Source organism: Pipistrellus kuhlii, unplaced genomic scaffold (genome assembly GCF_014108245.1).
Source record: "Pipistrellus kuhlii isolate mPipKuh1 unplaced genomic scaffold, mPipKuh1.p scaffold_m20_p_7, whole genome shotgun sequence".
In the NCBI taxonomy this organism is placed as follows: Eukaryota; Metazoa; Chordata; class Mammalia; order Chiroptera; family Vespertilionidae; genus Pipistrellus; species Pipistrellus kuhlii.
The window spans coordinates 24149713-24170719 of NW_023425573.1; the positions used below are offsets into that span (position 1 = coordinate 24149713).

At 35.3% G+C, this 21007-nt stretch overlaps 1 protein-coding gene across 29 annotated transcripts in view; it reads right to left on the minus strand.

Moving 5' to 3' along the window:
* The window catches only part of TRIP12 (thyroid hormone receptor interactor 12), a 132052-nt gene that overhangs the window by 26012 nt on the left and 85033 nt on the right, over window positions 1-21007 (minus strand). For 14 of the 29 annotated variants that reach the window (XM_036422153.2, XM_036422170.2, XM_045575315.1 and 11 more), the window contains 15 exons: window positions 19416-19451; window positions 19218-19313; window positions 18135-18227; window positions 17780-17941; window positions 16209-16277; window positions 15941-16106; window positions 12874-12991; window positions 12597-12756; window positions 10671-10824; window positions 8555-8783; window positions 8089-8207; window positions 5899-6103; window positions 3784-3884; window positions 2482-2653; window positions 201-342 (listed from right to left, as the gene is read on the minus strand). In XM_036422153.2, the coding sequence (XP_036278046.1) occupies window positions 201-342; window positions 2482-2653; window positions 3784-3884; window positions 5899-6103; window positions 8089-8207; window positions 8555-8783; window positions 10671-10824; window positions 12597-12756; window positions 12874-12991; window positions 15941-16106; window positions 16209-16277; window positions 17780-17941; window positions 18135-18227; window positions 19218-19313; window positions 19416-19451 (2022 nt within the window). Of the gene's footprint in view, window positions 1-200; window positions 343-2481; window positions 2654-3783; window positions 3885-5898; window positions 6104-8088; window positions 8208-8554; window positions 8784-10670; window positions 10825-12378; window positions 12462-12596; window positions 12757-12873; window positions 12992-15940; window positions 16107-16208; window positions 16278-17779; window positions 17942-18134; window positions 18228-19217; window positions 19314-19415; window positions 19452-21007 lie in introns of those variants that run through there. The other 15 variants (XM_036422174.2, XM_036422173.2, XM_036422172.2 and 12 more) reach the window with 5 other exon arrangements.

The window sequence follows — 21007 nt, forward strand, 5'->3', positions numbered from 1 at the left end:
ATAAGTTAAAGAATGTCAATGCTAGTATCACATACCTGGCTAAAAAGTCTATCTATAAAGATTAAATCCTCGGAAAGCTAGGGCTAAAAACAAGAAAAAACAAACAAACAAAAAAAAAAAAACAAAACACAAAAAACAGCAACACAGAGAGTGCTGGAAGATCCTGAAAAAAGGCCAATAGGATGCACTGGATACAATACCTGGAGGTTGAGTTGTTCAGTTGCAGCACAAAGTCTCTGAAGGACATTCAGTGCAGGGTTGCTACCATCCATGTTTTCAGAACTAAAATAACGCTCAACAAATTTGTGTGCCTGCTCCTTAATCCAACCTTTAATTTTTTCTCTGCAAGAAGAAAAAGGAGATATAGCTCAGTGTACACAGAAAGAATATCAATTATAACTTTTGATCAAAGGCAAATAACTGCCAGATATAAAACCTTTTTTAGCCCATGGTTTAGACTAATAAATTCAGACTTCACATTAACCAAATTAAGTTTCATTTTAAAAATAGCCCAAGATGTACCTAGAGAAATGCCCAGATGCATGCAGAGCAAGCGAAAGTTCTATTAGCAGTTACCTAGGCATTCAGCTGAAAGAGATTTTGCATGAGTACTTTTTAAGGTACAGACATATTTGCACTGTCCTTTACCTATGTTCTCTAGAGAGCTGAAGTAGAGAACTACAGACCAGAAACAAGTACCTGTTTAGGTACATGATTAACTGTAACAACTGAAACCTCCTAAAACTCTGAAAAACAACTACTACCAACCAAACAAACCAATCAACCAAACACAAAGAGCCTGTTTGTTTTCCAATGACATTTCACATTTTTAAATTTCTTATTTGAAATGAAAGCAATCCTTTGTTGGTATGCTACATCCAGAGCCAACAAAATAAAACAATTCTCAAGGATTTTAAAGACATAATTTTTAAAAGCCATAAAAGCTGGTAGTTTTCTAAGTTCCTAAAAAACTCTCTACTCTAAGATCCTTAAGTTCCATTGTAAAGGGAAGAGGTGGGGTGTCATAAAAATACATGTTTGCACACTCCCTCAAAAAAGTCAATTTTCCAGTACCTCGAACAAAACTGAGAAACAGATTCCTTGCGGAACATAATTTGGTTTTGAATATACAGGATTCCCAGCAGCTAGATCAAAGACAAGTATCAGATGATCTCACTTATATGTGAAATCTAATGAACAAAATAAACTAAAAATATAGATCCAGAAACATGGAAGCATGCAACAGACTGAGGATCCTCAGAGGAAAGGGGCAGGCGAAGGAGAGGTGGGAGGGGTGTGTGCGCGTGTGTGTGGTGGCAGGGGAGAAGAGATAAACCAAACTACTTATATGCATACTACAGGTCTGGTGCACCAATTCATGCAGCACTGGGGTCTCTCAGCCTGGTCTGCAGGGATCGAGCCTAAACCAGCTCTCTGACATCGCCCAAGAGTTCAGGGATTGCGAGAGGGCTCAGGCTGGGTTGAGGGATCCCACCGCTAACTGATCAGGGCTGGGAAGGTACCACAGGAGGGCTCTAGGGCATGTGTGGCCTGTCTTTCCCAGTCCCCATTTGCAGACCCCAGCAGCAAGCTAACCTACAGGTTGGAGCGTCTGCCCTCTGGTGGCCAGTGCATATCACTGTGACTGATTGAACAAACTCTTAGAATATAAGCTTTTATTATATAGGACTAGAGGCCCAGTGCACAAAATTCATGCACTGGGGGGTGGAGGAAAGAGGGAGGAGGGGTGTCTCTCAACCCAGCCTGTGCCCTCTCAGTCTGGAAGCCCTTGGGGGGATGCCCAACTGATGGCTTTAAGCCCTGTTTCCTGCTGCCGAAGAGGGGTCAAACAACCTTACCACTGACAAAGAGGCAGGAGAGACCCCAGCCATTGCTGCTGTGCTCACCAGCTACGAGCCCGGCTTCTGGCTGAGTGGTACTTCCCCCATGGGAGCCCACTGACCACCAGGGGGCAGCTCCGGCACTGAGCGTCTGCCCCCTGGTGGTCAGTGCATGTCAAAGTGATGGTCATTCTGCCATTTGGTCTATTTGCATATTTGCCTTTTATTATATAGGATAGGCATAACCCATGGATACAGACAATAGTAGGGGGAAGGCCTAGGGAGGGGAAGAGTGGGAGAGGTGGTCAATGGGGAAAAAGAAAGGAATATCTGTAACACTTTAAATAATAAAGAAAATTTTAAAAACAGGAAAAAATTAAAGTATTAAAAATTGATTTGAAATAGTGTGTTGTGGAGTATCGCTGTTTCCTTGTTAATTTTGTCTAGAAGAAATTTAAAATGTAACACTGGAACGCAAGACAAAGCCCAGCACAGGACTTAAAAACTGAGAAAATACTATATTCTTGAACTGTGCCACTTCTGAGCACATATTAAAGGTATGTGCCCAAGTTTCATCTCCATACAATAAATGTGCTGTTTTTCTAATCAAAGAATAGAACATAGATCTTCACTACTTCACCTATTATTGGATATGGTGTCCTTTGAAGCGGCCCTGGCAAGACCACTGACTCCTGCAGTCCGTGCTGGTTCAATGTTGCTGTTGGACTGTGCACTTAACCTTCCCCATGTTTTTGGGTTCAAGCTTGCCAGGAAAGAAGATTTAGGTGACTGAGTAGTGGTGGGGCTTTTAGCTATGAAAAGAAGAGAGAATGTTAGTTAAATCATTTTACAATAACTGATAAAAATCAACTAAATTTTGCCCTAACTGGTTTAGCTCAGTGGATAGAGTGTGTCGGCCTGCAGCCTCAAGGGTCCCAGGTTCAGTTCCAGTCAAGGGCAGGTGCCTTGGTTGTGGGCACATCCCCAGAAGGAGGTGTGCAGGAGGCAGCTGATTGATGTTTCTCATCCTATGATTCTAACTCTCTATCCCTCTCCCTTCTTCTCTGTAGAAAATCAATAAAGTATATTAAAAACAAAACAACAAACTGAATTTTAAGATTCCCATTCTTTAATTTTTCAATATTTTTTATTTTAGAGAGAGGGGGAGAGGGAGAAGAGGAGAGAGGGAGGGAGGGAGAACAATTGTATTTATTGTTCCACTTTAGGCATTCATTGGCTGATTCTTAAATGTGCCCTGACAGATATCAAACCCATAATCTGAGTGTTTGGGGACTACATTCTAACCAACTCACCTACCCAGCCAGAGCAAGATGCTCATTCATAATAGATTAGCCAAAAGAATTAAGAGCACTAGGTATTCAGGAGACTTAAAAACTATCAGCAGGTTTTTGTTTTGTGTTTTTTTTTTTTTTTTTTAATATATGTTTACTGATTTGAGAGAGAAAGGGAGAGAAAGAGAGAAAGAAACATCAATGATGAGATAAAATCATTGATCGGCTGCTTCCTGTACACTCCCTACTGGGGATTGTGCCCACAATCTGGGCATGTTCCATGAGTACGAATCGAACCGTGACCTTCTGGTTGATAGGTCAACACTCAAACAATGAACCACACTGACTGGGCAATAAGAACTTTTTAAAAAAATATATATTTTATTGATTTTTTACAGAGAGTAAGGGAGAGGGATAGAGAGCTAGAAACAGCTGCCACCTTCACACCTCCCATTGGGGGTGTGCCCGCAACCAATGTACATGCCCTTGACCAGAATGCAACCAGAGACCCTCCAGTCCATAGGCCAACGCTCCATCCACTGAACCAAACCGGCTTAGGCTATATAGCAGTTTTAATACGATATTTAAACTACATCTTTACCTACTACCATTTCCCCTTTACCTATCCATAGTTTAATCAAAGGAATTACCTTGATTGTCTACTTTGTCGTCATCTCTTGGAGGTGAATACTTTGGCCTTCTAGGCCCTCGTTTTGGCAGTCGTTTTCTCTTTAGAACATCACTTAATCGACTATCACATGGGAAAACATGGGATAAGTTTAGCAATTACCATGATTTATTATCATCACTCATTGAAAAGCAAGCTAAAATTGCAGAAATAGGGAGTTAATAATAGCTACTGTTTAACTATATAAACTATTCAAAATAAAACCAAATAGAATACCTAATTCTGTGTTAAAATGTAGTGCATATAGAAAAGTACTAAAATAAGTATACAATGCAAAAAGCCAATATTAAAAAAGAATTATGTAATCATAAACAAAAAAGAATATGTTAAATCTGAGTATAATAATTCTACCCTAACCTAAATGACAGTTATACAACTCTATTAATATTATAAAAATACTATCCATTATTACCCAAAAATTTCATGGTGTGCAATGGCAACAACATTCTAAATCAATGTATTTACAAATATTTTAGTAATTGAAAAAATAAACACACAAAGTTACCTAAATAAGTCTAGCAAGTGATAGTACAAATATGTTTTGAATTAGAATGTATTAATCAGAATATACATAGTATTTGTGTGTTATTTTCACTATTCTTAACAACGCTAGAAATAGTTTGAAATATCTCTTGGAATAACAAAGTTACATGCAACAGAAAAGATGAAAAAAATATTCTGGTTCAGTTGGTCTGTGATTCAAATAAAATTGAAAAAATTAAAAAATTCTTCCAATATCTACCATGTCCATTGAAAACGAAACAAGTAAACTTTCAAAGAATAAACTTAATATGATTGAACAATTCCCCCTTTACAAATTTACATGAACTTTACATTTGAAACTGTATTTGAAACTATATTAGAAGGGAATGGCACCACTTAAAACTCTGAAAGAATTTTAAGAGAAATAGTTTTTTCTCTTTCTTTAGAATTATCAAGTGTTAGAACCAATAATAATCAAGTCTAATTGCTTAATTTAAATGGCTCAGAAATACTATATTTATCTGAAAGTTATCATATTTCACCATGTACCTATGATATCTCAGGCACTACGTCTGTGCTATAGAGTAAAACCCTGCATAACTTAAGGTTTACTACAACAGCTACAGGGAGAGAGTGGAGCTAGGGAGAAAGTAGGGAGGCAGGCAAGGATGTGAGAGAAAATGGAAGACAATTCCAACTTGAGAACAGGGAAGCGAGGGGGCCCCAATATTCTCCAGATCCTATCTCTTTAAATTGGGTCCATAACATGAGTACCACCCAAGCTCAGGGGGGTTTCTAAAGTGACAGTAATTGTGCCAGAGGTCCCAATTTGTGCCCCCAAGTCTCAAATTTGCCAAAATTCATATTTAAACTAAAGTAGACAACTGCCACCAGGTGGCGCCAAAAGCAGCTGGAATTCTGAATGAGCTAGTTTATCACTGCACAATGTTACCTTGCATTTTACAAGATTAAATTTTTAGACCCCACTTATTATATATTTAACAAGATCTACTTTTCATCGTAGAAGGAGTAAAAAGAAGAATTACACCCTGAATACATCCTGAATTTCAGAATTGAGTTTGGTTCATCATGTACCACTCACACAGCAATAAGAAACAAAAACATTTTTAGACTGTGATTCATTTCAACACAACAAAATTAAAACTAATACGAAGATCTGGTAATGTTCTTAACAGCATAGTACAAAGAAGGATCTAAAAACAGATAAAAAGGGTAAAACAATTTCTGTATGCTGTATGTAACACAGTAAATAATTCAAGATTGTTGAATCAGAAATGAGGGCTCAATCCTACACCTGTAAAATGTGACACTGTCATTTAAATTCTCTGAGCCTTAGTTCCCTTCTATATCAATGAAATGGATCACGTATCTTTTGTGGTTCCCAAACATGACTCAATATACAGCATTTGCAACAAATGTTCATTTTTCTTCTCATTTCCATTAAACATCTAACAAAATACAAATGAAAAAATACAGTGCGCACTCTCTAACAAATTATTCCCTGTGTGAGTCTCAGTCACCAGGGTAGTTAAAAGGCAAAGAGCAAAGAAGTCACAAAACGACTCCAACTTACCCTTGAGGGCTCAGATCTAAAGAATCATCTCTGCTGTGCTGCAAGCTGGGAGATCCCAAGTCAGCTGCAGCGTTAGTGGCAGCCGTGGCTGTTCCACTGTTGACTGACGTGGACCCCAAGGATCCTGACCCATTCGTACATGCCTTTGGTGGACTTGTCAGCAGAGACTCTGATTCTGCTAAGTGTTTTACTTGATGCATTACACCTACGTAGTAAATAGGGATTAAAACAAGTCAGTTTTCATCAGGATTGCATCCCTGCCATTACTAAACCCATTAATGCTAACACTGATTTATAGGGAATGAATAAAAAGTATCTAGCAAATGGGTAGGGGGGTCTAGGTGCCAGGATTTACAACTTGACTCCATTTAGAAAAGTAGTAGGCAAATTCAAAATTAAAGAAAAACATTTGTATTTAATGTCTTCTAATATTCAAAACCTGACCACAGGAAATTTAATAGGGTCACAAGTAAAGTGCCACTAGAAATTTAAAATAATAAACAATTAGAGAAACAAAGTACACTTGTAGGGCTTGATCAGAAAGGGAGTAAAGAACTACAATCATTAGTTAAATTCAAATGCTACAATGAGACAAACTCTCAGTAACATTGCTGAGAAAAGTAGAACAGCAGCCATGGAAAGGTGAAGATTCTCATACACCTTTGGAAGTGTATAGAAAAGCTAAACAGTAACTTATATGACAAGGGTTATATCCAGGCTAGGATCATGGGAAGATGTACATAGCGGATGGTCCAAGAACAACCAAATTTTATGCAATAGTGTGTGTCTGAATGCACGTGAGTGTATGTTCACATATTCACATTTTTCTGTGGAAAGAGTCCAGAGCTTTCTATCAGATTCTTATAAAAAAAATGTCCAAATTAATTTAAACTTCACACATTCATTTCACAAATACTTGTGGCAGTCATATGCTAGACTCTATGCTGGGTACTAAGGATATAGTATGGCCATGGATGAACTTAGGGGAGCACTTACTGACCAGTGAAAAAGACATAATTTACAAGATATTACAAATAAAGAATAAACTGCTTAGAGGAAAAACATGGTGCTGTTGGAGAACAAAGTAGGGAGATCTTAAAGACATAAAACCAAGATCTTCATAAATAAGTAATATATAAGTGAAACCTCAAAGAATGGTGGACTTAGCTAGATGCAAAGCACTAGAAAAATCAAGATTCCCCAATAAACATGATTTGAAACTGTATTTGAAACTATGTTATTGGGGGAAGAAAATTCAATCTAATGGTATAATTGATCATATCAAAGTAAAACAAAAATCACCCTGGAAAAAAAGAGTCTGATTCTGATACTCTTCTAAATCAGAAAAGTGGAACTGAAAAGCAAAACACAATAAAAATGCAGAACACCAAAAACACAATACAGGCTGCAAAAAAAACAAACAAAAAAAAACAGAATAGCCTAAGGCTAAAAACAAAAATACATGCCAAATGTTTATGTGAACATGGAAAACATCAATTTGTACATACACCTGATTTGTTAGCTATAGACATTATTTCTGGAAAGTAGAGCGAGTCTATCTTTTATTTCATGTTAATATGTGGTGTTGGACTTTTTTGAAAACCCATCTTTATTGGAACAGAACTAAGTGGTGAAAACCTCTTCGGATTCAACACTAGCATGTCTATTGCATTCTCAAGATGTGAATTAATATTAATCCAACATAAGAAAAGGTGCTCAAAAAATGGAAAATAGATCATATGCTGAAAGAACCAAAGTATTGGTAAGATAGAAGACAAAGATAAAGATTACTTGAGGGGAAAATGCCATTATTTTCTGTAACTTCACTTAACACCAAAGTATCCTAAAAGATCAAAAAAAAAACCATTAAGAGATTTCTGTTGATGACAAAGAACTTATTTGAATATCTTGACAGGTTTTAAAAGGATAAAACCTGAATGAGTGACACAGCTTCATTTATGAAGTCTTCAAAAAGAGAATGGAAAAGTATCATGTCTCCTGGACTGAATTTCAACATTCAAATTACTTAAATTAGAAGACTGGACTAACTGCATTTTGAAGATTCCAATTGAAATACTGCCTTAAAATATTCCAATAACTATCCAAATAAGTTTAAATAATCCTTTTACAATATTCCACCTACTGCTAAAATACTATTCAGACTAAAAAATTAATCTTAAATGACATTACCTTCTCTTCTGAAGTAAACACTAAAAATATCAGGTAATTTCTGCATTAAGATTTCTGCCATCTGAAGGGCTCCAACTACTATCTTCAGGTCTTGACTTGATAGCATGGAAGCAATGTGGCTAAAAAAAAAAAAAAAAAAAAAAAGGGGGGGGGGGGGAGAGAGAGAACACACATTTGTACATAAAACATGTCTGAATTTAGCAAGTATTTTTGGTCATACTACTTTAAATTGGGGAGCAAAATATTTTAATTTTGAAACCAGTCTACTAAAACAAAAACTTTTTTTTAAAAGCTCAACTTTTGTTTTTACAGTTTGTAATAATATTAAGGTGTGTGTAATATAAAAAACAAAGGCTCAAGATACTGCAAATATACTTTTTCTATATTACGTATACTTTAAAGATTTCAGAAATTACTTGCAGAAACTTGAATTTTTAAAATGTTTTCACTATTTTCATGAACACACCTTGAAACAGCATGATTTTTTAGGACGTCCTTTAGAAGTTCGGCATCAGCAAAATAAATTATCCTAAGAATTGCTCTAAGGCACTTATGTCTGACCGCAGGTCCTGCTGAGGAACTATACACTTCATAAAGAACACCAAATAACGTCTTAATAAAAGACTTAGCCAGTTCCGGATCCTCTTTCATAAGCTGTGCTCGAGCATCATCTTTCTTTAACTCTGAATATCCACCTGTTATAAAAAATGTTCAATCCTATAGTTACAGATTTCAGAAACAAACAATATTTAAAGCATTCAAGCCTCCTATGTAACTATTTGAAATGCTAAAACATTTCTAATTATACAAAATCAACCTATCTAATGTCATGAACTGGGGTCTAGAAAGATACCAAAGGGATCATGAAGACAAAATTTAGCCAGCTAGAAAAATTACTCAACCTCTGGCCAGCTGAAGAGAACAAGGCACCTATGCCTGTTAATTCACTAAGTATGTACAACAAAATACTGGGATTATTTCAGCATAAAATAACTAAGTCACCAATGAGAAATAAATAGTGAAGATTTAGTTAAAAGATACAGAAAAAAAGCCCTAACCGGTTTGGCTCAGTGGACAGAGCGTCGGCCTATGGACTCAAGGGTCCCAGGTTTGATTCCAATCAAGGGCATGTACCTTGGTTGCAGGCACATATCCAGTAGGGAGTGTGCAGGATGCAGCTGATCGATGTTTCTCTCAATCCCTCTCCCTTCCTCTTTGTAAAAACAAAACAAAACAAAAAAACAATAAAATATATATTTTTTAAAAGATACAGAAAAACAAGGTAATCTGTCACTTTGCTTAGAGGGAATAAGGTGTGGATAAAAGCTAACTGGATGAAAAGTAAGCTCAAGACCAGGGGTTGGCAAGGAATGGTCCAAAGACCCTATCTTGCCCATCACCTATTTTTGTAAATAAAATTTTACTGAACACAAACGTAGATTTGCTAACTATATATGCTATTTTAGAGCTATAAAACAGCATATATAGTTGAGTACAATATATGTACTCAATACAATATCAATAGTTGAGTACAGGGACTATATGGTCTGCAAAGTTTAAAATATTTACTACCTGGCTGTTTTTAGAAAAAGTTTGCTGAACGTCTCTGCACTCTAAGCTAGTACTTTAAAAGCAATGGACTGCCGAAACCGGTTTGGCTCATTGGATAAAGCATCGGCCTGCGGATTGAAGGGTCCCAGGTTCAATTCTGGACAAGGGCATGCACCTTGGTTGTGGGCACATCCCCAGTAGGGGGTGTTTAAGAGGCAGCTGATCGATGATTCTCTCTCATCAATGTTTTAACTCACTCTCTCTCACTTCCTCTCTGTAAAAAAATCAATAAAAAATACATTAAAAAAAAGAAAAAAGAAAGAAAGAGAGGGAGAGAGAGAAGAAGAAGAAGAAGAAAAAAAAAAAAAAAAAAAAAAGCAGTGGACTAAATCTCTGAGAAATAGGGCCGAGACCGGTTTGGCTCAATGTATAGAGCATCAGCTTGGGGACTGAGGGGTCCCGGGTTCGATTCCGGTCAAGGGCATGTGCCTTGGTTGGGGGCATATCCCCGGTGGGGGGTGTGCAGGAGGCAGCTGATTGATGACTCTCTCTCATCATCGATGTTTCTAACTCTCTATCTCCCTTCCTCTCTGTACAAAATCAATTTTATATATATATATATATATATATATATATATATATATATATATATATATATATTTAATCTCTGAGAAATAAATGTCAGAAATCTGGGGGCGGGGCGTGGGGGGGATCAGAGTTGTCTATTCTTCACTTGTTAAAGAGAATTTTGATGGAAAAGTATAGAACCAAAGATTGGAAAAAACTAACTTGATGGGTGTGGGTGGATCTAAAGGTAGAATAGGGAAATAGAATCAGATAAAATCAAAACACACACACACACACACACAAACCCTACACAGGACAATTCTGATCAGAGTCTGAAATACTGCAAATCACGTAAGTAAAAAGATCACAGGGAAGATACTAGTTAAGAAATACTGATTTATCTGTCAAGTAAAGCACATGATAAAAACAACAACAAATTACTTAAGTTTAATAAAGGCACTTACTAGTGTTAGTATTGGCTAAGGGGTTAGGTTTTCTCTGAATGGCACGTGCTGTTCCCGTGTCCTCATTGATTTGCTGCATAGAATTAAAATCAATAGTATAAACTCGTCCCAGAGTGGACAAGCTTATCTCATCCTCACCGACCTGATGGGCTGCCTGAGAGCAAAGAGAGAGAAACCTTGAATATAACCATGGAGAATTTTATTAACTTAAGACAGTGGGGACTCTCCATAAATGCTAACTTACATTTTTATTTAATCAAGTTTTAGATGAAGTAAGAATATGGAAATTTTAATAGTGTAGATATGACAAAAATCATCCTCAATTAAACATAAACATACACCACACCCCTATCAGGTTCCCCAAGACATAAAAACAGATAAAAATCTTGATGAAAGATCCAGTCATGAAGAATCACTAACATGAAGACACCATTTATATTAAGAAGGCTCCTAAAAAATTGCTGATAGAAAAAAATGTGTTAGCCATAAATCTTAGTATCTAATTCTTATGTTATAAAGTTATTTACATCATAAATTCTTAATCCACTGAAATTCTACTTTAAACAAAATGATTCTATAATATTATCCTTAGGTAAATAAGACTTTCCACTTAAATGATTCTATAAGACACAACTTGACCTAACAGAGTAATCCTGATTCCTAAGAGTTGCAGGTATTATAATACATTTGTAGAATAATAAAATCTGAATCACATTGTCTGATTGCTTTTAGCAGCCTAATAAGTGACAAAACATTGATTCTTATAACAGTTCAAATTATGGAATTTCTATGTTGAATGGAAGGCAAGACACTTAGGAAATACAAGATAGAAAGTTAACAGTGAAATGCAATCAATGAAAAAAATGCTAAAAAGAAGAATGCTTAAAATTAGAGAACATGACCTCCTTATACACTAACAACGCACAAAAGAGCAGTCAGTCATATTTAACTTCCTCATAAAACCTAATTCTGAATTTAGATATTTTTATAAGAACTTCTAATTTTATAATTTGTCTTTGGTTTCCAGGTTTTTTAAAAAAATCCTTTTTTAGAAACTAACTGGTGGTGTACATCTTTAAAGAATGTTTAAGAGCCATGTTCTAAAAATTGAAATGTCAGTTTGAAGTTAGAAATGTATTGACACTTAAAGGAATCACATACTGACAATATGAGATGCATGGCATCTCAAATAATGCAGTTATCAATATTTCCTAAATGAGGGCAAATTTTTCCTGACCTGAGAAATTTCTGAAATATTTCAGTGCAAACATAGTAATATGGCAGTATGAAAATAAGAATTAAATCCCACATAAGTCCTCACAAAGAAATCTCTAGTGTTTTTTTTTTCTTTCCTATTTATATATCATTCTCCTTTTCTTTTATTTTGCTGATTTCCCAAGAGTTGCATAATTCTGAATATTTTTCATTTATACCCCAATTTTGCCATAAAATTTATCCCATTAATGTATGAATTATATATGAACCTATAAATGTGTCAGAATTAACCATTCACCACCTAGAGGTAGATATTTGTTTCCACATTTTTGCTCTTAAAAAATTGAGAAACATCTATTTTTATGTAAATCTCTGGTTTTGAGAGATTTCTTTTGGATAGAAAATAAGATGGACTTTTTGAAATATATAGCCTAACTCCTCAAATGTTTCCTTTCAGAAATGAGGAAACTATGGAACAAAGAACTTAAATTACTTGCTCCAAGTCAATCAGGTAGTTAGCAGCAGAAGCAGGACTACAACATCATGTTTTCTGACCTGAACAGAAATGAGGACCTTGTTCTCAGGAGACAAAATGAGAAAATCTTGAGTTAATTCAAAATTGAGCATGTTTAAGCATATTTACCCTCCCCATTCCATCCCTACACCCTCTCTCCACCAAAAAAGACACATTTAAACAGTACAATGAACTACTACCTCAATGATCCGGCTGTCAATCCTGTTATAGGGATGCCAAAGGCCGCGGTCGTCACGCCACTGCCATATCGCACCATCTGTATTCTGAGCATTTCCCTTCTTCAGCATGGTATCAACTGCAAAAATGCCTTCTTTTGGTAAACATGGCATAAGTTCACTGGGGGGGGGAAAAAGTGCAATTATTTTAATAGCTTCCCAAAATATTAGTAAAGATCAGGCCTCTAAAGTAAAACAACCTCTTATAAAGCACAGTGATCATTAGCTCGATCTTTACCAAATCAGAGATGTCAGTTCATAGAGTTCTTGAGGACTGCGTGGAACAAGATCAATCTGCTCCTGACAACTTCCATTGGAGGCACCACACAGGAGGAAGTGAAGCGTTTCTGCGATGTCTGTAAATCCAACAACAAAAAAACAAAAACCTGTGAAACTAGTTATATTACCTGCTTTTTTTATTTATTGAATTTATTGAGGTTACTTATACAGGTTAATAAAATTATATAGGTTTCAAGTGTACAGTTCTATAATGCATCACCTGTATATTGCTTTGTGTGTTCACCATCCCAAGTCAAATCATCTTTCCATCGCCATTTATCACTCTTTTAAACCACTTTTACCCAACCGCCCCCACCCCTTTTCCCTCTAGTAATCACTATTTTGTTGTCTGTGCCTATGATTTCACCCGCTTATTTCACCTAATCCACTAAACCCTCTCCCCTCTGACAGCTGTCAATCTGTTCCATGTATCTATGAATCTGTTTCTATTTCATTTTGTTCATTAGATAATATTACCTACTTTAAAAGACAATCATTCCCTAGAAGGAAAAAATTATTTTCTTCTTGAGCAATATACTACTGAAGTTAAAGTAAAAGATCCAAATGAGGTGCAATAAATACTTAAGAAAACTTTTCTAAAATTTTTTAACAATTTCTTTCTGAGGACTTCAGTTTGAGTTCTAATATTCTAGCTGGCCACCTAATCACAAATCCACCCGGAAACTTTAGGGATCTTTTATTACTTTCTTTGAGGAACACAATATTTTATACAAAAGTACACTAAATGTGTTTTAATCCTCAATTTAAGTATTTTGTACTTGTCTTCAAATCAAATAAACTGAAAAATGTGTGGCCAACAGGATAAAACAAAGCCAATTAAAAGCATCTGAATCTTATCATATTTTATGATCAGGAAAGACACATTAAGCAAGCCACCAAAGGGCAAAATCATTAAAATTATCGTCTACCACAGATTTCCATTCCCAGAAAACACCATTTTATGGAAGAATTTGCATGAGCCAGTCTGATATACAGTGTGAGTGGAGAGTTCTCTGCCTCCACAGGGTTTAACTCTAACAGCAACAACCTTAAAACAGGCTGGCTCTTTGTTGGTTGTGATGTGTGTGTTTGCATACATACTATTTACATACAGGACAAAATATATATAAACATTTCAGTGAAATATTTTGCCAGTAATCAGTAAGATCTGTTGTCAAGGAAAGTATTCACTATTGATTTAGGCAGAGAGGTAATCTCTGCCTCATAGAAATTTCACAAATTGTAAATAAAATGTTTAAACATTTCTTGAAAAAGTCGTTTTGCCAACTTCCCAAAGAAATCTGAATACATGGCAATGTCACACAAGGATTATTTACTTTTTAAGTAAAAGATCAGATTCTTGTTTTCATTGTATTATTTTAGTAGAAAGAAAATATATCTAGAATCCCCATATTATGAATGTGTGGCAAACTTCCTGAAGTACGAAAAAGAGGTGAAAATATTCATATTAAAAAAAAAAAATCCATGTTTAAACAAAAGTCAGGCAGCAAATTCCTAAACCAGTATTTAGGGAAATGATGTGCCCAAGTAACAAGAGATAATCTGTACTCAAAACTTTAGAAAATGGTAGGCGAGGTAAAATTCAAAGAACTCCTAAGAATTTTAATATGCACACACAAAAGGAGCTATTTAAACCTTTCCCAGACTTATCTAGGCAGAGAGCACTTTGTTCGTGGCATCAAGATGGAGGATGTCTCAATGATTTAAGAGTAATATTATCAATAAATCACCCAGTAACACTATTTTTCTGAAAAACTATGTGCTGATGCTCTTAATTCACAAGTCATGAAACTAAAAATAAAACCGAGTTTCCCATCAAATAGCAGTTTAAATTATATTACTTACTGTCTATCTGAAGCAGTGGAATCAAAGGCTCTTTTATTAGTGAACTAGAGGCCTGATGCATGAAATTTGGGACATCCCTCTCACAATTCAGAGACTGCTGGCTCCTAACCACTAGCCTGATTGCCCTCTAACTGCTCCCCTCCTGGCCTGATCACCCCCAATTGCCCGCCTCTGTCAGCCTGATCACTCACAATTGCCCTCCCACAAGCCATCTTGTGGTGGCCATCTTGTGATGACTTCATGGCAGCCACTGTGTGACAATACCTAGGCTTTTATTATATAGGATATCACCCCTATCTCTCAAGGTAGCATCCTCAGAGATTTGAACTACGAATATGAAGTTAGTTATCCACAACTATAGGTGTTTCATAGAAATGTGACCAATACTCTACTAGCAATAATCAAACATATTTTTTAAATTCTATTGTCTCCACACATTAACTTGTAAAATTTAAGGGTTAAAAGAAGTGAGAGCAAATTGCAATAGCAGTGCAATTAATTTTTAAAAAAATGTTTTATTGATTTTTTACAGAAAGGAAGAGAGAGGGATAGAGACTTAGAAACATCAATAAGAGAATCATTGATCAGCTACCTCCTGTACAACCTCCATTGGGGATGTGCCCACAACCAAGGTACATGCCCCTGACCGGAACAGAACCTGGGACCCTTCAGTCCACAGGCTGACACTCTAACAATGCTGTACCCTTCTGAGCCAAACCAGTTTCGGTACAATAAAACTTTATTTCCTACATACTGAGTGGGGATGGGAAGGGCTCAAAAATACTAAAGTAACAAAGATCGGTGGCATTCATCTGTATAACTTGCAATTTTTTCAGGGAGAAAAAAAGCATTCTGTAATCAGATGAACTGTTAGAAAATCTAATTAATATTATGTAATGGATATTGTACAGATCTTAAGCCCTGGGACCACAAGAAAAAATTTTCATTATATTATATACTTTAAAAATCCTATGTAGGAAGCATTGATACATTATCTTAACATAATTTAATAGACATTAATATTTTTCTTCTTTTATTATACAGTCCCTATGACATTAGCAATCTTTTACTTGTTTGACTGATGTTGACTTTACTTATTAGATTTTTTTTTTTTAAAGCCACTTCTCCTGTTTAAAGTAGAATAATAAAATACCACTTACTTTGCTTCATAAGTTGAACAGCTAAAGTTGGACAGTTGGAACACATCAAAGAAAACATGCGAACCACCATTATGAACATCCCAGAACTTAAAATTGGTGGAGTTACAACCAATAGCTGTTGAACATTTGTAAGCAGATCTTTGGAGGCAACCTGCTGGAGTAAATTCTTCAAACATAAGAAGAGAGAAAAAAAGAAAAGAAATTGTTATATTGTCATTCAGCAATGCAATGACTTTCATGAAAATAACACCAAGAACTAAATGCTCACCTCTTCATGTTGAAAATTGTCCACTAGTCGTGCAAAACAAAGGCAGGTACTTTCTACTGACTTTTTGTCCTAATTTTTAATAAAGGAAAATAAAGTTTATTAATATAAAATATTTTTACTGTCATACATCACTACTTATCTTCTTCCTAACCCAAAACTCTTAAAGCTGGCTGAATTAAATGTGAGCTTTGAAAATGCAAGGAGCCTAAGCAAAATACAACCAATAATGATTTCAAAGAAAAGAGAATCATACTAATAAAAACTCTATCCTCCATTAAGGCCCCAATAGATAAAAACAAATACAGAAAATGAGAAACAACTTTTATAATTTTATTTTATCTAATTTCTTTAACTCATTTGGGGTTTTATTTGTCGGAGGTTGAGGAAGAGGACAAGGGTAAGATCATCTGTGCATCACATATGGATAAACCTTTATTACCCAAAACTCCATAGTGTACTTCTGTAATTCTAATGTCTAAACAATTATAATAAAAAATCCTATTATCCTAAAAAGCATTCCTAGTAGAAATATTTAAAATATGCATACACAAAAAAGTTGAAAATAATTAAAAGTGTGTGTGAACCAGAGGTTTATTAATAATGGAAAAACTAGTTATAGATTTGTTATATACTAGAGTGGCTTTATTGAGAAAACATCTTAAATAAGTGACAAGAATAAAAGAAACAATTTAATGAACAAAAGGAACAAGTGTGAAAGAACTTGTTTTTCCTAATAAATGGGCTTTCAATGTAGTAAATAAACTTACTTATGCAAAAATGAGAGAATTATAGTATAAAAAAACCCTATACCTACTTCACTGTTAACTACTAGTCTAAAAAAAAAATGCTGCAAACTTTTTTAACTTCTCTGTCATGCCTACTTCCAAAATAAGACACTGAAATTACAGCTACCTAAAGAACATATTTCTAGCCTCCATAAAGATTATCTGAGCATAGTAAGGTTTTAAAAATAAAGAAATGAATGGTACTACTTGAGTCTTGATCACCTTAGAAGAAAAGCACTTCAGAGTGATCCAATAATTATTATTATAGCAATTATACAAATAAATTTCTCTATAACTTTGAGTTGAAAGTTAACTCATGATCTTTCCTATACCGTAGCCTCTATAAACCTTGCTTCTCATACTGCACCATCAGATCCATTGATTCAATCTGCTAAATAACTGCTCCTGCTCTTTTCCCCAGAAACCATCAATCTATATTTTCCATTTCATTTTCTTTCAGGACATGTCTAGTCTCTATCCTAATCTTGTCCCCCTAGTCTTGTCTCCAATGCCTTTCGGGAGAGAGTAATCTTTCCAAAAGAGAATTCTGATCATATCACATAGTAAACACTCAATATCAAACATAACAAATATTGTTCATTTGTGTAAATCTACCAACGTCTATAAAATACTTAATAGTAAGTGAAACTGGGTAACACAAGAAAAATCACAGACCAGACATTTCATATTCATACATCCAGTTGATAGATTTAAAACCCAGTTAAAATTGACATTTAAAAAATGTAATAAAAATATTTCTGACACATGCATTAGGTTCTATTTTACCTGGTGGGTTAGCCTTTGGGTAAGCAATGGGAGGGAATCTGCCACAAAATGAAATTCATCCGGCGTGATGCTCTGGCAGCAATTGGCTGCAATTGCTAGTGCATTTCTTTGGGCATTTATACTGAAGAACTCTAGATACAGCAAGCAGTCTGCCAAACCACCCTAAAATGTAGAAAACTGTTAAAGTGAAGAAATACTCTTTATGAGCAATTTAAAAAGCCTACTAAATAAGTCTTGCACACCTCTTTAGAAACACCACTTGTATCTTACAGAGATTGTGATCTAGGAGCTGCTACAAATGTGAGTGTAAAATCCAACATTAACTGAAATATAGTGCTTTGGTCACAACACTTACCGCTTGTAGAATGGCTTTACTGTGTCTACGTGATAACATCTCCAAGGCGGTCAAGGCCTGCTCTGCTACATCAATACACTGAATTACTTGCAGCTGGGAACATAAAAAATAGGTAACCTAAGGTATCATTCAAATTATTCCTAGTCAACCACAGCATGTTCTCTAATTTCCATCAATTTATACTGCTTCTAATGTGAAACCCATCATAGGAAACCAGCGTAAGCTACAACATACAGCCAAAACAGCTTCCAACAACACTGCTGTCTTAGAAGACTGAAAAATGTTTTATATTGACAATAAACTATATTCAATTACATAACTTTAATTTTAAACTTTATTCATATTCCAAAGTTATCAGAATGTAATTTTATCATGCATTGAAAAGGAAAAGACCCTTAACATGGACCAAAACCACAACCTACCACATTATGAAAAAATATTCCCTTTCTCCACTGACTCATTTTATGACCTCGATCAAGGTAGTTTGTCTATTTCAGCTTTTTCAGCTGTAAAATGAGGGTAAAATAGCTAACCTCTCTAGATGTTTTCTAGAAATAATAAAATTGGTTACTATCAACTGCTTAAGTTCCTCTCTGAAATATTTTAATGTAGTAATTGTCATTATTAAAAATATTCGTGCACTGGAGGTGTCCCTCAACCCAGCATGCGCCCTCTCACAGTCCAGGAGTCCTGACTGAGGGCTTAGGCTCCAGCCATGAGCCTGGCTTTTGACTGAGCGGCAATCCCTCTGTGGGAGCACATTGACCACCAGTGGGCAGCTCCTGCATTGAGTGTCTGCCCCCTGGTGGTCAGTGCACATCACAGCAAATGGTCATTCTGCCTTTTGCCCATATACATATTAACCTTTTATTATGTAAGATTATAAATCTTAGTTGATTTTATAACATTTTTTTAATATCAACTTGAAAATACTGCTCTGAAATACTTTTCTGGAATCTTAGATAATGAATACAAAATGTGGCCTCACAATGTGATGTACTATCTTAGAATTCAGGAATCACGAGTCCTCAACTTAATTTCTCTACCCCTGCTGTTGAACAAACTGGGCGAAAGTAGGATTACCTTTTCTAAAAAGACAGGAATTGCATCCACGACAACAGCAGATGACCGAGGAAGGGCTTCCATCATGTATGTTAAGGCTCGACAAGCATGGTTCATCTTAAAAACAGTAAGGCATTTTTTTACTAAATAAAACAAAACCACCACCTCAAAATGCAAAATTTGAAGTATTTATATTTTAAAAATTCAGGACATACTTACAATATCAAAATTATGCTCCATTTGCAATAATGTTATCTGTTAAAAGATTATGACAAAGTATTAGAAGCAATCTATATTCTTAGAGAAAAATCCTAGAGTATCGTTTTCCTCTACACTTCAACTGAAATGGAAAAGTATTACTAAAGACTTTTACCATATAAAAATAATATCAAACCGAAACCTGTTTGGCTCAGTGTATAGAGCATCAGCCTGTGTGGACTGAAAGGTCTTGGATTCGATTCCAGTCAAGGGCATGTATCTTGGTTGCCGGCACGTCCCCAATAGGGGGTGTACAAGAGGCAACGGATCGATGATTCTCTCCCATCAATGTTTCTAACTCCCTATCTCTCTCTCTTCCTCTCTGTAAAAAATCAATAAAATATATTTAAAAAATAATAATACCAAGTTAAAAACTAGCATGCAGACCAGCTGGTGTTGCTCAGTGGTTGAGGTCACAGTTTAATTCCTGGTCAGGGCACATGCCCCAGGTTGCTGGCTTGATCCCCAGTGTGGGGCATGCAGGAGGCATCATGACATTTGTTAAATAAAAATTGTCAGGACAAATTCAGAACCATAGCTTAAAATCTAGGGTTTAAACACAATATTGATCATTATCAGAAACTATGCAATAATTGAAACAAAAATTAACATATTTATTCTACAAATGCATGAAGGAGTCTAATTATCTGATTTTTATTTTAGTCTCTCTTTGGAAAAGACCTTAAGGAGATTTCAACCACATTTTTCAAAGGAGGGATGCAAAACTGCTAGGGGCATATATTCTTATTCTCCTAAAGCAACCAAAGCTAACAAAAAAAATTTCCTACTTAGGCAAACAGATCATTCACTGCTATCTAGTTCAATAGAAAGTCTTAAATGTATTAAATTTAAACTATAAAATATCCTTCAAATACATGCATTACTATAATAACAGACATCACATATTCTAATATAATAATCATTTAGTAAGAGTGACTTTTCAAATCTGAATTACACTGGGCACAGAATATATATATATATATACATACATATATATATACACACACACATATACCAGAGGTTGTGTTAACTTTTTGTTAAAAAGCAAATACTCAATTTCAGGGTTATTAGCACTCTGTTCCAATTCACCTACAATGAATCAGTCCCTTAAAACACTCTAAATTTAAAAAGGCAAGTCACATTAACAGAAAAAGTAATAAATTCTCCAATACTTAAGATATACAGTTAACATACTTGCTTTTAACTATATAGAGGGTGACCCCAAAAAATGTATACACACACTTTGAATAATTATTATAAAGGTGATATTTGTTAAGAATACATTTCATTTTTAATTCTCCCATGTTTGGGAAGAATTATTCTCTTCCTCACAATTGCATGATAATATGTACGTGTACACACGTGTACACACACACACACACACACACACACACACAATATTCACAATATATAAATATATATACACAATATTCAAATATGATAAAAGATAAATCTGGACAACTCATTAACAATAATCATTCTTAAAAGCATGAGTTGACTCATGACCGTCTAGTAAGAACTTAAATCTAATCATGAGCTAACAAATTAAGTTG